Genomic DNA, 21407 nt, shown 5'->3' with positions numbered 1-21407 from the left:
CAGTGGGTGGTACACATGTCTCGCTGTCGTATACCCAGTGGCTGCGATGGCTATTATGATCCAAACAATGGAAATCAAACATTGTGCTTTACTGGAAGCCACTTTAGATGCTATGCGTGATTAGACTTATATATACATAGTCTCATTTAGTGTCGGAGAAAACAAGCACAAAACACGGAACAGCTTTTGTGTTGCAGTCCGAGGAAAAGACGTTGCCTCTCCAGCCTTTACAATGGATTCTGAGCAGTAGTTTTATTTGTGAAACAAACGCTGCTATTGTGTTTTTCCTCCCCAAGGAGTGTGCAAAGCTCATCTAACACTGTGAAGAATTTCACAGTTATGTGAAGTCACGAAGCTGCTCTAGTTAGTTGGAAAAACACAGAACATTCATGCACTGTTATAAAGTCAAAGAAAAGTAAAGATCTAGTATGTTTACTGGTTCAAATATGATCACCATGGAGTAATAGGGAGTCTGGTTTTATTATATTGAATCCTGTGCAGAATAAAACATGCCATTGTGTGTATTCCATGGATATTTTGGTGTACTTTTTTGTTATGAACAGCCTCTACTGTGTATCCCTGCCTCTCTGTAACAAGTCTTTGAAATCACTGAAGTAAGGGAACATTGAGTAGCTAAAGACTGACCAGATACTGCTGAAAATAGACTTTAACTTCAAGAAACAGGCATGAGCGAACAGCACACATCCCAAAAGGCAATATATTTTCCAATTTTTCTAACAAATATTCCTTTGATAACAGTATAGTTGAGACTATAAATGAAAAGTTAAATTATTAGGCAATTTCAATAATTTTGAATTTTTTTAATTTGAATTTTGAAATTTGAATCCGAAATTTGCTACTCAGATATGTGGACCTCTTAAGAGCGGGATGATGTCAGTACAGTCAGTCCTGATATGGAGTCAAAACAGCCCCAAAGAAAAGACTTCCCTTCTGTTTGGCTAACAGTAGCTGAGCTTTCCTTGGCAACCTCCTCCTCCAGTGTTGAGGAGGGAGACATGCAAATTTATCTCCTTGAAAAAAACACTGCCCCAGGCTGTGCATTTTCAGAGGCAGGCACAACTTCTCAAAGTCACAACAACACAGGCAAAGTGAGGGGAGGAAATCCAGTTTGAGCTTGAACTTGAAGGAAAAATACATGCATCCAATCTCTACTCGTTATATCTATGGGACTGATGCTCTGCAGCTGTTGATTTTGACTCCAGAAAAAAAGGGAAAATTCTGCAAACTTTATTGGACAGAATTTTGTCCTTATTATTGAGCCATGGGGAACACAAGGAAGACGTAACACAGGTAATTCATGCTAAATTTAATACTGATTATTGATGTAACTAATTTTATAGATTGTAATTAACCAAGGAGTGATTTTAACAGTTACTGGATCTTGTTGATATAAAAATTGCATGGAGAAAATACATCTATATTACACAATATTATCTTATGATATATGATATAAATAATAGTAATAATAATAATAATTATTATTATTATTATGATTATTATTATTATTATTATTATACTGTTGTTGGGCAATATAGTAGTTTTTGGGAATAAATCATGCAGGTATTACAATCATTTTACTGTCGTTTTCTTTGACAGCTCTAAACTCCGCCCATAACAACAGTGTTTCAAGCTCACCAAATTTAGCACAATCATACCGGAAATAATTTATTCTAAAGTTGATCAATTATGTTACAATTGTTCATTCTCATTATCTACGGAAATAAATTGCTAGACTTTAAATGTGCACAATTACTGATGTTGTGTTTGCATTTTAACATCTGCGTTACCCAAAACAGTTGCAAAATATTAGGTCATATTTATTTTATTTTGATATCTTAGCCGGATATGAAACGGTTTATTTCCTAATACTTTACGCTAATGTCGGCACTCTTACCGTCTGTCTGTCTGTCTCTCAGCCGACTCGACCTCCGTTCAGTCGTTACAGATGAACCGTACTTCGCATCGGCAAAATCTCGTTCAGCAATAACTCGGCTTTCATCCACCACTTCCATGGCAGTAACTGTTTTCTCTTTTAGTAACCCCACCACTCTTTAAAAATTCCGCCTAAAAAGAAAAAGCGTTCTGTCCCCTCTTTTGGGTTTTCCGCAGACGTAAGTAACATTAGCTTACCGCGTTGTTAGCTCGCTAATTAGCATGTTGTTAAATGAACTGGTCAAGTAACGTAGTTTACCTACAAGCCAGAAATACTAGCTATAACAAATTAAAGATAACGTTAGCTTGAAGAATTAACATTGATGAATATTGACACGTGATTACATAACATAGCTTATGTTTATCTTGTATGTAGCCAGGTAGCTAACGCTATAAGCGTATGCTAACGTTTCCATTGCGTGTAAAGCAACCTGTTACAATAGCAAGCGAGGTTACTCATGTGCTAAATGTTAACCGAGGCTCTTGGTAGAAGTTTGATATTGGGCTTGTCGGTAGGCCACTGTGTAAACACGCTGTTCCATGATGTCAACTAACGCAGTTTATTTGAAACTGCCAGTCATGATTACATCACTATTTATCAACTTTGTTATGATTGCAAAGGAACATTAAAATGGTAATTACAGAGGGAAAAATACACTAAATAAACTGGAAATTGCACTTTTGTCTTACCCATGTGCACCTTAAAGCGATAATTTCATTACTAATAAACAAGACTCTGCTCATATGCTTAAAACTATATACTTTACCAATGTACATGTATTATTATCTATGTAAAGGACGACTGGGGCACATGTCAGTTGTATCTGTCAGTGACTGATCCCTACATGACCTCTCCCTATATATCTCTGTGCAGGTGTACAACAACTATCCAGAGGATCTAGGGGCAGCTCTTTACCGAGAGCCATTTGACTTCAACGCCGAGCCACCTTGGGATCCTAGCTGATAGCGGACGAGTTCACCTCAGGACTCATCCATGTGAGTAAGTTAGGTGTTATTGCAGGACTGAAGGTATTTTGTCTCTGTCTGATCCCAGAGTAGGATAATAATTGTTAATAAATGTATTGTGATAAATTGTTTCATCAGCATAGCTGACAGAGGGAATAAATGGCAGAATGTCCCAGATAAATCACAAACAGTCTAGTTATTTTAGATCTAGCATTTCAGATCTATTTTCAGCGCTTCCATTAAAATAACAGGAACGCCTTGCTCTGGGCTGCTTTTATCTGCCGTAGTTCTTGTCTTGCTCTGATTTAGTTTCAATAAAAGAGAGAATCATTTGGTAGATTTGCAGATATGAATCGTGCAATGTACATTTTCAGCACACTTCTAGCTGCAGTGAAATGTGAATATAACTCATTAACTGTACTAGTAGGCCCCCATTAATGTTATCACCTGTTTCATGAGGGAGTAGTGTTGTGACATAGTTAAACATTTTCTAAGTTACATAAAGGCTTGGTTTATTTTTAAAGACATGATGAGATTGAGCCAACTTTCTTTTTTACTTAATAATTGACTTTTGACTGAATAACTACAACTAATATTAAAGCATACACATTTTGTTGTTAGTGTAATAATGACATTTTCCTTCACAATGAAATCAAGTATGCACTGTAGATTGAGCCATCTCCTTCTGTCTGTTCATTAGTTTGCTTCAGACTGCCTGTCAATTATTCATGCACAATACTCCGCATACAGCTGATCAGACTTACATATGCTATAAACATACTTGATGGTTTCAGGAATTTATAGTTTATAGTTAAGGTCAGTGATGATCTTTGTTGCCTAATTTGGATTCACACTATTTGTTGCCCCAGAGTTGTTGATCGTGCAGCAATTCTACTCATCTCATACACCTGTCAGTCAGTGACTGCAGCCCTTTTACAGCGGTAGCTCTGACCTTGTTATAGTGGTCTAACACACAGCAGGCTTTCTAGGCACATTGTTAGTCTCCCTATTTAACCTCCAAAAACCACAGTCATGTCACATCTGGTCCAGCCCGGACCACTGTGCTTCTCTGACGTATTCTGCAACATTATTGAAAGTAAAGTTGTGACTCAGACGCCGCCAGTATTGTACCTTGGTTAATGCCACCAAAAAGAAGCTTTACGGGTCACCAGCTCTGGGCTAAATGGTGATTGTTGTGAGTAATTGATGGTAAAGTAAATGAACCCTGTGCCCCAGACTGAGTGTTTTCACAGCGGCTTTTCAGAAGAATAGGCCTTCCACAATGCTACCCCACAACGTGGAACCTGTACTTTGCTCTGATTGGTTGCTCACTGAAAATGACTTGTTTGATCAGGGATCTCATCAGAAAGGTTTAGGTTACAGCTACTGAATAAACTAGAAAAGAGCTGGACGCCATCAATGAAAATGCGTCGTCCAAATACCGTTGAGTTGTTTGGCTTTTTTGGAACTTCATGACTCATTATGACTTTTCTCTTTTTCTTGTGCAGTTTGTTGCATAAGCCTAGGACCCAGGGGCTCGAGAGGAAGCGAGCAAAACCACTTCGGACTAGCCATATTCTTTATGCCTGTCGGATTAGCAGAAAACGGTTGAGAGGATGAAAGGAATTGTTGATGAACCACAGTATTCTGTTGGCCTCCTGGAGGGAGGCACAGCCCTGTGTGATGTGATTGACAATCACATTTATGAACAAAATCTGGTAAGAGGTCTTGCTGTCACAACATGTATTTAGCGCATGCTTACAACAACAAACCTGGGTTTTGTTAGTGTCTTTGAATTGTCTAAAACACCACTCATTGTATTGCATTGTTTATAACTTGTGCTAAAGTTACATACTTGCAAAAGTTAAGATAATGTTATTAGTATTGAATAATTGTTTATTTACTGACTCACCTACATGTTTGTTTACTTCCTCCTCAGTCTGAGAAGAATGCATTCTTTGTAGCAGACCTGGGAGTTGTAATGAGGCAGCATGTTCGCTGGCGAACCCACATGTCCCAAATTCGACCCTTCTATCCTGTCAGATGCAACAGCAGTCCAGCTGTTATTGAAGTTCTCGCTGCCCTCGGCACTGGATTCATATGTACCAACAAGGTACTTTGCTTAATATCTTTCTTTCACTAACATGTTAGATCACTTGTGACAGTATACTTCCCTTCACCATTCACACACATGAAAGCACTTGCACATTTTAAGTTCTATCAAACATTTTGTCCTTAGAAACCCATGCAGGATGGACATGTTATGGTGACAAATACATATATATTCAGTATATTAAAGAAGTAATGTTCTGTCTCTTTTTATTTCAGTTTGAACTTGAGTTGGTGCAAAGCCACGGTATTCCCTCTGAAGACATCATCTACAGTGGTGTTTGCAAACAGGTCTCCCAGATTAAATATGCTGCTAAGAACGGCATTGACCTCCTGGTGTGTGATAATGAAGCAGAGCTACGCAAGATTTCTCGCTGCCACCCCAATGCCAAGTAAGTGTTGGCACTACTGCCTGCAAACACTTTAAATCTACCATTAAACACTGTCAACATTCAGTCTGGCTTGATTTTTTTTTTTTAATTCAGTGTGCAGCTTCATCATTTTATTCAGCTGGATTCTTTTCTTTCTCAAAGAACCAGGAATTAAAGTATTTTGTTTACTTTTACTTCAGGCTGCTGCTGCAGGTTTCAACAGAAGCATCTAACCAGGATGATGAGATGAGCATGGCTTTTGGCTGTACCCTCAAAGACTGCAGGCATCTGCTGGAGAGTGCTAAGGAACTGGGTGTGCAGGTGGTGGGTGTCAGGTGAGTCCTGCAGAAATACACTGTGACTACGTGAAGTAGAGCAAAGACTGATTACACGATTTTATGTAAAACTGCAGCAATGCAATGTTTTCACTGAAAGATTTTCACCATCAAACAAATTCTTCATCCGTTTTTATTATTGCCCCATCGATCAACAATAAATTGCAAAAAATGCACTACTGCACAGTAATTGAATGACTGTAGTTTACCCGTGGTTAAGGCACTGTACATTATATGAAACTCCTGTAAGCCATCTGCCTTTATAATGAAGGATATTGTTAACTATGTGGTGGTTAGGGCAGGACAGTATATCAAGCAGTGGTTTGACCTCAGCTCTCACTTAAACCAATTATTTCTGTCCAGTGTGTTGCACAACCTTTTGACACATTAACCTGTTGTTAATGTGTCAGAGCGTAACCTTTAACCTCTGTGTGTCCCCCCACAGGTCTCTGATTTCCAGCCCTTGTGAGGATGACCACGTGTACGTTCATGCCATCTCTGATGCTCGTTGTGTCTTTGATATGGGAGTAAGTAAAGTTCTATATTTTATAGTTGGTTGCACTGTTCAGTTCCATGTACCATTCCCATTAGCTTCTATCACACACTGTTGTGTTTTGTAGTAACTGTGTTGGTTATACATTGACAAACTTTGTCTGCTTCAGGAGGAAATTGGCTTTGACATGAAAATCCTGGACATTGGAGGCGGCTTTAGCGGCTCTGAGACCCAGCTGGAACTGGTCAGTACACTTTACCATCCAGTATTCAGGATTTACAGTGATAAACAAATAGCTCATCATAGTCAGCAAGTGAAAAGTCTTCTTTAAAGCCCTGTACAAAGGCTGACACTGTGATCAAGTAATGTTTTAAATGTGAATGATTGATTGAAAGATTTGACTTTTTTTCTATCCTCATCTCTTTTGCAGATCAATACTGCAGTCATGTCTATGGTGGACCTTTACTTCCCTCCTTCTACCGGAGTTTCCATCATTGCTGAGCCTGGCAGCTACTTCGTGTCCTCTGCTTTCACCCTCGCCGTCAACATCATCTCGAAGGACGTGGTGGCACGGGATCGCCAGGACCAGGCACACGGTCGGTGGCATGATACTCATTTTCAAAGATATTAAGGCTCATTCACTGACAGTAAACAGTGAGGTTTATTACTAACGTCAGCCTAAACTGCTGCACAGAAAAAGAGAACTACACAAATGGGTGAATGAATCCATTATACTCATACATTTTGCTTCCCATGTTGCTGAACAGATGATCCATCACCTGATGATGAGCCAGAGTTCCAGTACTTCATGAATGAGGGAGTGTATGGATCTTTTGCCAGCAAACTTGCTGAAACACTGATTGCTGCTCCTTCTGTTCACAAGGTGAGTTGATTTCAAATATTCTCTGTGGGTCAGGATGTAGCCACAGATCATTCTTTCATTTAATATTTTTATATATGGTACATAAAACTGAAGTGGGTGAGGGGAGGTGTATTCATTTGGTTGCAATCTACAACCTCACCACTAGATGGCACTAAATTCTACATACTGGTCCTTTAAACACAACTCACCCTAGTTGAAGAACAGTATTGTACTACATGTATAAACAGACAATCTTTACTTTGTGTGCTCACAGAACGCCGCACTGGATGCTCCTGTGTTCAGCAGCAGCCTGTGGGGTCCCTCTGGTGATGACCTAGATCAGGTAGTGGAGCACTGTCTGTTGCCTGAGCTCAACATTGGAGACTGGCTCATGTTCACCCATGCAGGGGCCTACAGTCTGGGTCAGCCACTCTGCACCTCCACCGACTCAACCACACCACCTGTATACTATGTCGTCTCCTCTAGAGACTGGTAAGGAAGTGTTTTTTTAAATTTGGTGTTGAAATAAACCCCTAGAACAGTGGTTCTCTCTTCTTCTTTTTTTGCGTCAAGGACCCCCAGACTGACCCAAATTAGACCACAGACACCAGATTTGGTCACAAATAAAATACGATTTTTTCTTTCAGATGTTTTAATTAAAGAAAGTTTGTGAAACCCATGACCAACATAGTCATACACCCTGTCATTGTGTTACTATGGATGGAGTAGTGAAAATAGATCATTCCCCTTTTTGCTGGGGATACCCTGGAACCCCCCCAAGGACCGTTGGAGTTCCCCAGACACCACTCTGAGAACTACTGCCCTAGAATTTGCTATTTTAGTCCTCATCTCATGTTCATTTCCCTCCATCAGGTTCGAGATGCAGGACACCGGTGTCACCCAGGAGGCTACACTGAAGAACTTCTCATTGGTCCCTTATTTCCTCAATTCCTGCCAAACAGAGGCTGCTTTCTCTGTCCCAGCCTAGCAATTATTAGACCAGGACAGGAAGGCTTTTCACTTTCCTCCACTGGTTTCTGCTGCTAGTTTCCCCTGGTCTACATTCCACTGGGATGAACTGAACCAACAGTGCAGATAGTGCTTGAAATTGCTGGGACCAGACTGGATTCATCTCGCAAACCTCAATGTACAGTGTAGTATATATGATTAGACCTGAAACACCCAAATAGATGTTAAGTAATAAGTATGCAACAAAATGGATGAGTCCAAAAAGACAGGTGATTTTTTTTTTCCTTTGCTATGAAATACAGTTTACACTCATACAGTAGACATATAATGATTTAAAATGATTATATTTGAAAAAAAATGTATTATCTATAGTCTCAATTGCTGTTGCCAGTCTTGTAAAGTAAGAAATGTATCCCTGAGTGAAGCAGTGTATTTAAACAGAACCACAGTTCTGCTCTGGTAGGATGCTTTGCTACAAGATGTGTATTTATGATTTTAATTGGTTGTATTGTTTTTGTTTTGTGATGAGAACTTAATTCAATTATTACATTTAAAATCAGTTGTCCTTCTCAGTGTTTTAAACAGAGGCTTGTATATGAAGGTGCATTTACTCATCTGTGTGATGTTGTAAATAAAACCAGTGTGATCAATGTACGGTGTCTCTATGAAATCCACTCCTGGAAGGATGATTAGGCATCTGCTCCAGTGTGGTTGGGAAGCCAATGGCGCAGTGTTCACCAGTAAAATGGTGTTTGAGTGTTTTTTTTTCCAAAGTGCTGAGTGCTACCTTGGCTAGCTCCCAGACTAGTGAAGGACTGGCAGGTAACTGCTGTGCCATGATAGCAAAGCAAGTTTATTAGACAGCATGTGCTACAGATGGAACGAGGGAAGTGCTGATGGATAATGAATATGCTGACATGTAACGGGATCTTTAAAAAAAGATTATGATGCAAGAGCCCTTTTTACGATCGCCATTGTATTTGTTGAAGAATATTTTTCAACATTTATGATTGTGTTGAAAGAATATTACTCCCTAACTGTGCAAGTTGCACAGCATGTATCATATCTTTGAAGTTGTCCTCCAATCTGTGTCTAAGGCATGATGAATTAACTTGTAGCTGTGCTTGTCAAAATGAACAGTAATAAACACCTCATTGACCAGACTGAATTGCTGTGACTTTAATTATCATAAACAGACCACTAATTATGTGCACAGCAAAGCCTTGCAGCGGCTGTTCAAATGCATTTTAATAATTCATACCCCTCTCTGAGAGATAGTTTTTGTAACCTGATGACTCATCCTGGATAATGTGATCATAAGCTGAAGGGGATTTGGTTCAATAAGCTAAATCTCAGGTCAGATCACCTCTGGACAAAGTGAGTTATGCTAAAGTCTTTGCAGATGTCCTAAAATACTTTAACAAAGTACACGTACTCATGTACTGTACCTAAGTACAATTTTGAGGTACTTGTAATGAAGTATTTCAATGTTATGCTACTTTATACTTTGGATACTGTAGGATACTTTACTCCACTACATTTCAGAGGGAAATATTGTACTTTTCTGTTCCACTACATTTATTTCACAGATTTAGTTACTTGACACAATGGATTGGACACAATGGATAATATAACAAGCTTTTAAAATACAACACATTTTTAAAGATGAAACCAGTGGTTTCCAACCTTTTTGGCTTTTTTTTTACATCTTAAAAAAAACTGTAATTTGGGTCACATTTCAGATGTCTGAGTTGTTAACAGCACCACCAAATAGTGACTAAACTTCCCACGTGGATTTATTTCAATAAATGTTGAAATGTTCCGGAAGTTTATGGATTGTTTCTGGGTAAGTTGCTCCCCCTGTTTACTGGAAATGCTTGAAGAGACATGAGTCAGGAATCCTGCCTCTTTTCTCTTAACAGTCTGCACACTAATCATCTGGCAAGCCACCTACAGAAGAGGGGTCCTACCACCCCTTATCTTTAGTGTACTGTGACACAGAAATACTTAAAGCTAAAAGGCTAGAGACATGTTACATCCCTAATTTCTCACAATCAGAATGGTTCTAGGGTGTGAAGCAATTCATAATATACACAGATAATTTAATATATGAAAAGTGTGATGCTAAAGATAATGCAAACCTGTCATCGGATGCTGAAAAGGTCTTTGACATGATTTTGCTATTGAACCACTGACTTTGGCCATCTGGCAGTATCCAAGAATCCTGGGTGTGAAAATAGAATAATTGGATTATATTATTTTGCTCTTTGCAAATTATATTAATTATTTGTCCAATTTGGCAACATCTATGCCAACACTACTCAGGAGGGCTTTACATACTTGGGAGTCAAAATTGTCCTGGAAATTGAGAATTCTGTCTCCCTCAATTATGACCCCATAGCACAGTCTGTTACTGAATCTCCGAATAGACTGATGCCAATGCCCATTTCCATGTTTGTTATTAATATTCCTACTCAATACTCGTATTCTCTAAATAACAATTCCACCAAGATTTCTTAATCTCTTTTAATCTATTCCAGTCCTACTTGCACAAGCATTTTTGCAAACTTAAAAAGTCGTTCTCGAATTTAATAAAGAACAACAGGCATCCAAGACTACAGCTCTTCTTATTGCATCTGCCTTATGATGGAGGAGTAACTAACCTACAATGGTATTACATGGCAGTGCAGCTGGACACAGCCATGTTGTTACTGTGTCATGGCTAACTAATAAATGCACTACAACATCCACTCTACCTCTCTAGTCATATCTTTACTCTGCACATGTTAAAAGACAAATCCTATCTGTGTAAAATACCATTGAAGCACATGCCGATTCAAGGGATACACCCAAACCTCTCTATTTTTCCTGATATGGAGTAGGGATAACTTTGCCCCTGATAGAGCTGATAGGGGATTCAAGCAGTGAGCTGACAAAGGTTAGAGTGAAATAACTGACCTATATAAATAGAGAAAACTAATGACCTTTGATGAGTTGGTTCATTGATATGCCATCCCTAGAAACCACTTCTGTAAATACCTAGATAGGGAGCTTCATAGTATCACTGGCCCACTTAGAGGGGCCATTCTTGTCAACTACAGAGAGGACCAGTCTGAAGTTTATGGATATTCAAGTCTAACTGACAGTATGTTTTTATTATGCTACAGTCCAGATCAAATTCACACTGCCAATACTTATGCCCTTTAACCTAAATAGGATTTGTTCATTTTTCATAGTTGTATTGGTATTTTAACTTAATTAAAGGGTCTGAACATTTCTTCCACCACTGGGACAGTTTGCCTCACTGACTGGTTTAGCAAGACATGAAATAAACTCCACTAAAAGAAATCTGGACAAATTCACTGACGAAGAGAATGTTTGTGTATTCAAGTTTAATAAAAAATACTTTTTTCCCTGTAGGAAAACTGCACTGTGCAAAAATGTTCTTATATGGCACATAATAACAATATTCAACATTCTTTGGTCAAACATCACTGAAAGATAAACATACATCTAGCATAATTTGTTAAACTGTTATGAAAATGACTTAAAATAAAATACTATCTACAGTCTATTTTCATTGTAATTGCTCAGTTTGAGGCGATACAGTAGCTGGAAATCAAAAATAAACTGTCTAATTAGCACCTTTAGCCTCAACCATTAAATAACCACCAAGCAGCACCAATACTTTACACTCCTCTGTGGACTGAAGCTTTACATTCAATTTAACATTTCTCTGTCTCTCTTTAAGATCCATTGAGTCAGACAACTGCCGCGGAAATGCGCTCAGCAGACTGGGCGGTTCCTAACGTCCAGCAGTGTGTCTTCCTCGCTGCCAGGTGTCGCCGGGCGTGCTTGGCCAGGTGGTCGCTGCGCATGAAGCGGCTGAGGCACATGGGACAGGCAAACCTTTTCTCTCCTGTGTGGGTTCGACGGTGGCGAGACAGCTCATCGGAGCGTGAAAATCGGCGCTCACAGCCCTCCCACTTACATTTGAAGGGTTTTTCACCTGTTGGCACACAGAGAGTGAAGTAGAAATGATTATCCAACAGGGGTATTATCATTTTTATCTTGCAGCAGTGCCTCTTTTTAACTCAATTTAATTTCTGCCAAATGTCTTACAGTATCTGGTAAATATGAATAATATAAATATATCAAATATAATTGAAATGAATTGTCAAATTCTACATTTAAATCCTTTGTCTCTTACCTGTATGTGTTCTCATGTGGGCCTTGAGGTGGGAGCTCTTGAAGTAGGTTTTGCTGCATTCCTCCTGGGGACAAACATGATTGCGCACGCGGGACACTTCTGGCTGCAGCTGGGTGTGTCTTTGTTCCACCAAGGCGCAGCCAGGCGCAGGGGCAATGGCTGGTAACTTGGTGCCACAAGGGGTCAAAAGCGCCGGCTTAACGTAGAGAGTAGGAACAGCTGGCTGAGGGACCAGAAGCATTACAGGACCCTTTGCCACCTGTCCTCCAACGAAGAAGACCTGGGCAGGAGAAACCTGTTGCTGTTGGTGCTGCTGCTGTTGTTGCTGTGGGGGCACCGTGGCGGTCGTTGGGGGGATAGGTAACAAGTGTTTGTGCATAATAGTGGTGCTTGTAGATGAAGGTGAGACAGAAAGAATCTTGCAGTAGACAGGAACACCAGTAATACCAGCCTGGACAGAGGAAACGGACTGGGGTGTGTTTGATTTATTATCCAGGCCTAAAACACTCGGCTGGATCTGGCTGGCTTCAACCACATTTGGCAAAGTCTCAGTGACTGGTTTCTGTGGCGTGGCAACATTAGAGTCAGACTGCATTATAATGTTCTCCTCGGAGTCTCTACTATTCAGCCTTACTTTAGAGTTCAAATCTGCGTCAGAGTCTTTTGTGTGAACCTGAGAGAGCCTGTCTTCCCTTGACACAGGATGAACATTACAGGAACAATGCTGGCTATCTGCAGTGTGGTGGATTACGCTGGTGCACTGGAACAGCTGCTGAGAAGCAGGAGTGTGTGGAAGAGTCTCTTCTGAAGGTTGATAGAGGGACACAAATGAGGGTGGATGGGTGGCCTCAAAGTTGGGCGGGCTGTATGGTGGTGTCATACACTGAAAGGAAATGACAAGACATGTTAATAATTTATGTGACTAATTTATAAACTATGCACCAATACACAGGAACATTTATTACAACATACACTGACTTGGCACTGAAAGCCTGGAGCAGAATGAACTATTAGGATAAAAGGTGTGTTGCTCTGCTTTTAAGAGAAGATTGGAGATGACTTTGCAGTCTAAATTCAATTAGATGCAAGTTTGTAACTAATGCAAGTGGTAGGCCTGGTTATGTAAGAGCCTTGGTGTCTTGGCATGACAACTGTTAATGCATATGGGTCACTTACCAGTGAAGTGTCCTGTAGCACATTAGACCCAGGGGGGGCAGAGTCGTCCTCTGAGCAGTCTGAGGAGGGAGTCAAGGGTCTGAAGTGCCTGAGCCTGAAGTTCCTGGTCTTCCAGTGATTCGTCATGGACATCAGAGCTTCCACAGCCTCCATGTCACCTTGCCCCATGGGAGCAGGCTGCGACTCACCCTGGATGTGTGAATAGGGCTCTTCAATTTCCATAGCTTAGCTGTTGTAAAAGAGCATAAACAGGTATAAGAAAACACTTTTATCCGTCCTTTTAATTCTGATGATTATGTTTCAATGCAGAACACATTGTCATTTCGTCAAGAACATTTAAGGTGCATGTGAAGTAAGCATGACCAGCTGTTGCTCTTCAGCACTGGGCCCTTTCACCTACTTCTCTTCTCCACAAAAGCACCAACTGTGCTGTTACTTACACAAACAGTCACACAACACCCCAACCACCCCTCCCTGACCTGACCCAGCACAGACACACACAAAGTACAGCCATCATCATCATCACACAGCTCAATACCCATCACTGACACACTGTATATGACTGTATATAACTTTGTGACATTATATGACCTAGACAAGCTGGTGATGGAAAAGGCTTGACACACATCATTAAGCTTTGTGTATCATTATAAATGAATCATGCTATTTGAACATTCATTTGTGTTTTCTTCAATAACTTCATGAGCTTATATAACTTATAAAAACACGTTTCTTGATAAAAAAAAAAACACTTTTCCTTATTAGGGAAGAAAGTCATGGGAGACATATATGACATTGTAGGATTTACTTACATCTATGTGAGTCTGTGAGAGGTGTTCAGGGGACCGGTTTAACTGCTGGCTACTGGTCCTTGGCGTCTTGCGAAAACACTTTGACCCGAAATTGTACGTTTCCCAGTTTTCCCCTCAGCCTCGCACCCATTCATCGTTTCAAAACGCGGTGGGGAAGCCAGGGGCGTGGCTTACGGTGTCGCCCAATGGCACGCAAAGGTGTGTTAGGCGCCGGCCAATGGGAAGGGGGGTCGGTGCGTGATCGGGGGCTGACGGCACCGTGGAGGCAGCGTGGTACACAACAGCATGGGCGTGTGAAAAACATTCCTATCCTAGACCCCCACCACCACCACCACCACCACCCTGCTTACCACTAGCCCCCCCATCTGCAATACACACCATGGCCTCGGATGAGTCCCTTTACCAACTGGAGAAGGAGAAGACATACACTCTCTATGACTAATCAGATTTTGGAGTGATACATTTGAAAAACAGATGCTGATCATTATTTTAGCATGTTGCAATAGTAAAGGTTGAATATTCAACTTTTTTTTTACTCCAGAATGGTATCAATGTGGAGGTCATGGCTAAAAATATCTGGAGTGCAGTGTGGGATGAACTTTGTCTTCAAGTTTGATGTGCCGCTGACCAAATAATAGTTGCAATTGCCAGATTTTGTCTCCAGAAAAATACTGTGTAAATGAACTGGACGTTTGGGCTATAAATATTATTAGATGCAGGCCTGTATGTCTGCAGCAGATCTAGTTAGAGCTTTAAATAGTTTACAAGTTGTTGTTGTCTTTTTTCTTTTCTTTTTTTAGTTTGTTTTTTTGTTGGATGATGGATCACATCTGCTTTCATATCAGGTTGCTCCATAAAAACATGGGACTGCTCTGAGAATATACTGTGTCAATAATATCTTAGCAAACTTAATTTAGTTATTTGTCAGTTTCATATTTTTGTACTTATCATAATTGTTGATAAAAATTAAACCGAATAAACCCTCTTCATAACGGGACAATGACTTATCCCTCACTTCATTTTGACACACAATTATTTCCTTCTTTGAGAAATTCCTCTAAACTCCATTTCTCATTTGGCAAATTGTCAGATGCAACAACTGGCTGCAATGTCAAAGTTTCTCATTATCTTTATTTCTTCTTCATTTGACAGCTTTTTAAATTAGAAGGCCTCCTGTCCTTTGTGAGAGAAAGAGGTCAGCCAACAGGAGATGGCCTCAGGCAGCCCCATGGATTAGGTAAGTGTCAGCTGTCTAGACCTTCCTGCACAGCACAGAGATCCAGAACAAAAGGCCGTCTGTAGACACACAATGGAGAAATACACACACAGACGCACAGCCCTTTGCCTGTGTCTGGCACTGTGGGGTGTTCCTCAAAAGCATATCCAGGAATGATTTGCTAGAAAAGAACAAATAAATAATAACATATTCATATAGGTTTTTTAATATATTAATTTTAACATATGAAATTTTGATACACAGATTTCCAGCCATCTACTAAATCTGAAACAATTGTTTGCAGTTCTGTCTTATTAGCATTTACAGGGTGGACATATATCTTAAAATAACAATGCAATATGCCAGAGACATATTTTTCAGTCCAGCAATATAAATAACAACATATCAATATCAAATGCATCTTTTTGACACACTGTTGCCATCATAATTTTTTCTGTATGGACTATACAATAGAGCTGCAACAATTAGTCAGTTAATCAATTACATTAAACTATTATATTTATTGGTAACTATTTTGATCATTGATTACTTATTCGGCAAAATTCCCTGGTTCCAGCTTCTCAAACTTCTGGTTTCTTTAGGCATCTATGAAAGTAAACTGTAAATCTTGTGGATTGTTGGTCAGAACAAAAATAAACCATTTGAAGTCAAGTCAATTTTATATTTCATATAGTGCCAAATCGCAACAGAAGTTATTTCAGGACACTTTTTACTTGGAGCAGGTCTAAACTGTACTCTTTAATTTATAGAGACCCAACATTGCCCCATGAACAAGCACTTGGCAATAGCAGCAAGGAAAAAGGCTGAGAGAGAAAGAAGGAGGGGGAGAGGGCAAAGAGAGACACAGAGAAGCACAGCAACAACAATAACATCAATAATAGAAATATGACTAATAACAGTGGTAGCAGTGGGCAAATATAAATTATAAATAAAAGCAACAGCGGTGGACGTCAGGCTGAACAAAGGGCGACAGCAGGTGGTCCGCAAACAAAGGTCATCTGTGAGACAAAAAAGCACAAAACTCTGGGGAAGGTGCCAAGTTAGTAACATGCATTAATTTAAAGACGTCAGCTATGGGCTTTGGGAAACAGCGACTGACATTTTGTAGAACCAAACAACAAAAAATAATCAACAGATTAATCAACAATAAAAATAATTGTTAGATGCAGCCCTGATATATGGTTACCCAGCCAAAGGTTGACAGCAGATAGTTCATGTAAATTAAATGTGGTAATTGTTATGTGTTGTTACAATATAATGCTTTGAATCCCCAGGAACTTTTCATATGTATAGCTTTTTTGTACCTTCTACAGCAAATGCAGTATGAAAATTGTTCATTTATTCAAATTCCTGTATGGGAAACTTGAATATATATGTAATTTAAAGGTTTCATGTGTTGAAGAAAAACATACCAAATAAAAAAAGAACCTAAAAAAGTAATCTCATTAAGTTTTTCTGCTTTTTGTGTGTCTTTATAAACCCTAATCAAAGCTTTGTTCACCTTTCTGTAACCAACATTGTATGACTATTGAAATTTACCCATGCTTATTTTTTACATTTGCTTTGTTGTTACTTCATGTTACTTCACTAGTGTTACAATATACTAATGTTCTTCAAGGATTGATATCATTACGTCATAAAAGTAATTAAGTTTACATTATTTCCTGAACCACCGTGTTGTTAGTTTGGTGCCATCCAATGGTGACTTCACTAAAAACTTAAAGCTGCATTTACTGGTTTATTTTTGGCCACTTGGGGGCAGCAGAACAACCTGGAAACACAACATTGACAGCTCATCACCTTACAAAGTTGCTCTGGCGAATGTGTTAGCGACAATCGCATATGTCTTCATTCGGAAAACACCGCCAACATTACCACCTGGTACAAGAGTAACGTGCCAACACATGATCCAAAACAGACTTTAAGGTGCTGCCAACTCAGGGGAGCATCACTACTAACCACCCCTTTCATATCACACAGATTTGTTTAATTTATTGTTAATATTTTTTAAAAAATGGTGCAGCAATCAAAACAGCCTTCACATTGAAGTCACATCACACGTTACAGACTCAGACATTACAGGACTGCAGGGTACTGTGCCATGTCACTGGGCCTTGGCCAATCAGGTTGCCCTAGTTTTTAATCATGATGCAATGGAGACCCAGATTCTTAGCAGTGTTAACTAGTTACATTAGCCACACTCAGTTAGGCAGGACTTTACAACATGGGAATGGTATTGTGCAATGGACAGATTGATTTTGTTCAAATATAGTGGCTGCTTTGCCCCAGAAGTTATAGCTGGGTTATAGCCAATACAACATCCGCCAATTTTCAAGCTGCGTTGAAGCAAGTGAGACTCAGCCAACAAGGATTCTTTGCCTGCTACAGAATTGGATGTCTGTCTGTTTCCAAAAACTAAAAGCCTCTTAGAAGACAGCAGCCAGGAGCAGCTCACTACTCATCTTTATTCGTCATGTGTATGCAGGCCAGCATAATGCCCTTTAAGCTTTTTAGTATCTTTGACTAGGTTTTTGGAGCAGAGGGTTTGTGCAGGAGGCCTGGACTGATCTGGTGCTAACAGGCAGAGTTGCTCCCTGACCTGTCCCTGTCAGGACTGCACTGGACCTGTAAAGATATGCCACAGCCAGCACTAAGCGGGGTTATTTTAGAGTGTCGACTGATTGTGTTACCTTACTGAGTATAACTTATACTTGTGGCATGACTGACAGGAGCCGGTGCTGGTCGACTGATCAATGAATAAATGGGTCAATAAGTTAAGTGTGGTGATGGTTTAGTTACGGGTCTTCCTGGAGGTTATAACACAATTAATTCAAATTCATAATAGCTCAAACACAGAATCTTATGAAGAAGAATTGATTCCTTTTATCCATGTTAAGGGTCTATTTCAATTTAATTCGTTTTCTGCTTGAAATGTGCTCATTTCCTAGAGCTGCAGACCCACTAACCTCGCTGTGGGGATAGTGCAGAGTGTTTGCAACCGTATTTAACCACACCGGAGGTCATTTGATAACCCAGTGCCAGACTTCCTAAAAATAGCTCTGGAGATTTCAGGGGTTTTGTTTGAGTTACAAGGTTTGCAGGGCAATGGACCTGGCTTCTTTAAACTCTGTGTTGAACTCAGTAAATACACAGAAAAGTTCCTAAAAAAGTTCCTTCTGTTTCTACAGGTTGAGTGACGTGGAATTTGTAGCAGGAAACAGATCAAATGGAAATATACAGTTTAATTCCAATGATAATATCTGCAGTATTGTGTAAGCAAATCCTAATGCCCTCCCATTTTATTGGTATTTTAATGGTTTACTAGAAAAAAAGAGCAGTTTACGTGACATTTCTGTTATTCCAATCTTACTAATCATCTGTTCTGTTATGGTCCTAACAGTGTGACCTGCAGGCCAGACTGAATAATGGAAAAAAGTTTTATTGATTCTATCGTTTTACTTATAAGAGGTTTTGGTCACATTTCTCAGTATTTTGGCTAGACAGGGAACTCATGCTGCACATAAGAATTGAATGAGGAACCTGACATAGAGATAATGTTCACAGTGTGACATATTTAATTTTGATTATCGTGACATCTCATGACCTGTCAGTTTCAGTTCCAATAGTTTTTTTCAGCAGTTTATTTTAAATCAGATATCTGACAATAAGCCATTGAGGTTAGTTATTGAGCTGTGGAGCTATCTATATAGAGTCTGTACTTCTGCATGTCTTTCAGCGTTTTCTATGTGTGTATATATATTGTGTGTGTAAATATGTCCATATGATACATTTTGGTCTATGGCAAATACGCAGAGAAGCAGTGCACAAAGGGGTCATATGCTTTCTGGTTTCATATGGCGTTCTGAGACTGATACTCTTCTCATTATGAAAGGTAAATCCTGCCATCTGCTGGTGCAATAAGACACACGTTTTAATTGAATTAGGTTGCAAGATTAACCACAAATACTTTTGAGTTACAATCGACATCCTCAAAAGATAGAAGAATGTCTGCTCTATTATCTTATAAGACTACTTGAAAATCCTTTAAACTGACCATGAAATATCAAATGTCATCCTTTGATCCGTGCTGTGCGGTGAGGTCATCTGCCCCCTCCTCTTCTTACTGGCTGCCATATCTAGGCCAGCACTCCCTCTTCCATCCAGGGCACCAGCCAAGAATTAAGCACTGCTCAAAGGAGACTTTTCTTTGTCAGTTTTACACAAAGTTAACCTTGAGCCCAGATTTCTGTGTCTCCTGCCTTTAAAAAAAAAAATCTAACTAGGGGAGCATACTTGCACCACTGCTGTTTAAATCATTTCTTGAGCTTCACAGGGTTTAAATTCTTTTGGGATATTACAGCCACAGTTTTTTTCATGGGAGGTAAACCAATATGAACAGTACGTTCCTTTCCTTTTATAGGACTCAGATTTGAGTTAGTTCAGTTTTAAATATAATTCCCGTGTAAGAATAGCAGTATTAAATTGAGGGTCTCTCATGAATTTTTCCGTTCCCCAAGTAATGCTGAAAATATGCCAAGTATAGCCAGCTTGTTCCCTCAAGATTTGGTGACATAATATAAAGATCTGGTGACATAATAATAAGTCTTGGTTGGTCACAGAGTGGCAGTTAATATACACTCACTTCTTTTAGCAAGAACTACCACGCACATCATGATATAGACTTTTCCTTTTTTGTTTCAAATGGATTCAAAGTATAATGTAATTGTTTATCCCCATAACTACAGAATTGATCTATGTCATTATAATACTAGTAATTTTACAAGGCCAATTGAAATGTAGTGAAATGTAGTAATATTAATAATAACTGGACAGGCCAATACAATGATAGCATAGTTTGTATTGCAACATTACTTTGTGCAGAACATTCCTGGATCAACAAAAATAAAGTTATTACATTTTTTCCACGTATAAAGGACTAATAATCCCAATATGGAACCAAAGAGTACTGTAAAATGAAATAGAATATTTTATTTTATGTTTTGACTGGAAAAATATGGAATTATTTACTGCAATAGTTTAAACATGCATGAGGACCACACATTTTCCATTTTTCATGTACTACTCTCCTGCTGTCTTTAGCATTTTGATCTTCTTTTGTCTCAGTTTACAAAGAAATGACCTACACCTATTTAACCCATTCTTTTGCCTTAATGGTTAGTGGACAGTAACGGGCTTGAAAATGACTGCAGGTGTTTGAAACAGATGCATTTGACAAACTGGTTGAGAACAAAGACAGTGGAGTGTGTAAGTGTAGTATTTTGACTCCAGTATTCGTGCCTTTCTTCTTGAAGCCAATCCCGTCCAATTTAACACATTTCCTGTGTGCGCTCGGGATCCAACCAGCAGAGCGCTTGCATCTGTGCGCTAGATCAACACACAGAGAAGAAGCTTTTGGTAGAGTTAAGATGGCGGCATGTGGGTGAGGAAGCTGGGATCTAAACTCGAGGGTTTTCGCCATTAAAAGATTCCTATGAATCCGCATATATATACAGCCATCGAAAGATTAACTATTTCCCACATCTTTCACGCGTCTGTGTGTGATTTTGGATTGACCCCATGACATCTATACACTTCGTGGTTCACCCGTTGCCCGGGACCGAGGACCAGCTCAATGACAGGTAATTAAAAACAGAATTAAAAGCATATATATGTGCGTGCCGTGGTATATAGTATTCGAGGTTGTATTTGTGAACGACGCAGACATTGCCATGCTTGTGACTTCGGGTTGAAATGATTGAAATGACCCCCTCTCTGGGGTTGAAACAAGGCCCGGCATCTTGGAACAATCCTCGTTAGCTTGTTGCTACCTAAACAGTCGCTGCTATCGGACGGTTTCCTCGGCTCTCTGGAAGGATTGGCTCACAGTCAAAGTTGAGATAGACAATGCGGGTTG

The 21407-nt window shown here is 39.6% G+C and overlaps 3 protein-coding genes across 6 annotated transcripts in view; 2 read left to right on the top strand and 1 right to left on the bottom strand.

Annotated features, from left to right (window-relative positions):
• The first annotated feature begins 1924 nt into the window (after nucleotides 1-1924).
• On the top strand, nucleotides 1925-9221 carry LOC133983331 (antizyme inhibitor 1-like). 2 transcript variants are annotated; one of them, XM_062422385.1, is made up of 12 exons: nucleotides 1925-2132; nucleotides 2828-2949; nucleotides 4428-4637; nucleotides 4859-5032; nucleotides 5248-5420; nucleotides 5600-5734; nucleotides 6180-6261; nucleotides 6397-6471; nucleotides 6658-6823; nucleotides 6995-7110; nucleotides 7364-7581; nucleotides 7963-9221. In XM_062422385.1, exons 3-12 carry the CDS (start codon nucleotides 4536-4538, stop codon nucleotides 8075-8077), a joined length of 1356 nt encoding a protein of 451 aa, XP_062278369.1. In that variant the 5' UTR covers nucleotides 1925-2132; nucleotides 2828-2949; nucleotides 4428-4535; the 3' UTR covers nucleotides 8078-9221. The 2 variants fall into 2 exon arrangements, with proteins under 2 accessions (XP_062278369.1, XP_062278370.1); XM_062422386.1 differs by having other exon boundaries at nucleotides 2828-2953.
• Nucleotides 9222-11439: 2218 nt separating this feature from the next.
• On the bottom strand, nucleotides 11440-14344 carry LOC133983579 (Krueppel-like factor 10). The gene is made up of 4 exons (XM_062422710.1): nucleotides 14257-14344; nucleotides 13445-13673; nucleotides 12269-13151; nucleotides 11440-12067 (listed from the first exon to the last, which is right to left on the bottom strand). Exons 2-4 carry the CDS (start codon nucleotides 13664-13666, stop codon nucleotides 11820-11822), a joined length of 1353 nt encoding a protein of 450 aa, XP_062278694.1. The 5' UTR covers nucleotides 13667-13673; nucleotides 14257-14344; the 3' UTR covers nucleotides 11440-11819.
• Nucleotides 14345-20909: 6565 nt separating this feature from the next.
• The window catches only part of ubr5 (ubiquitin protein ligase E3 component n-recognin 5), a 32556-nt gene continuing 32058 nt past the window's right edge, over nucleotides 20910-21407 (top strand). For all 3 annotated transcript variants that reach the window (XM_062423414.1, XM_062423413.1, XM_062423412.1), the window contains exon 1: nucleotides 20910-21132. In XM_062423414.1, the coding sequence (XP_062279398.1) occupies nucleotides 21071-21132 (62 nt within the window). In that variant the 5' untranslated portion in view covers nucleotides 20910-21070. The remainder of the gene's footprint in view (nucleotides 21133-21407) is intronic.

This window comes from Scomber scombrus, chromosome 7 (genome assembly GCF_963691925.1).
Source record: "Scomber scombrus chromosome 7, fScoSco1.1, whole genome shotgun sequence".
Lineage (NCBI taxonomy): Eukaryota > Metazoa > Chordata > Actinopteri > Scombriformes > Scombridae > Scomber > Scomber scombrus.
The sequence above is the reverse complement of the archived record's forward strand: the minus strand, read 5'-3'. Positions and strand labels throughout refer to the sequence as shown.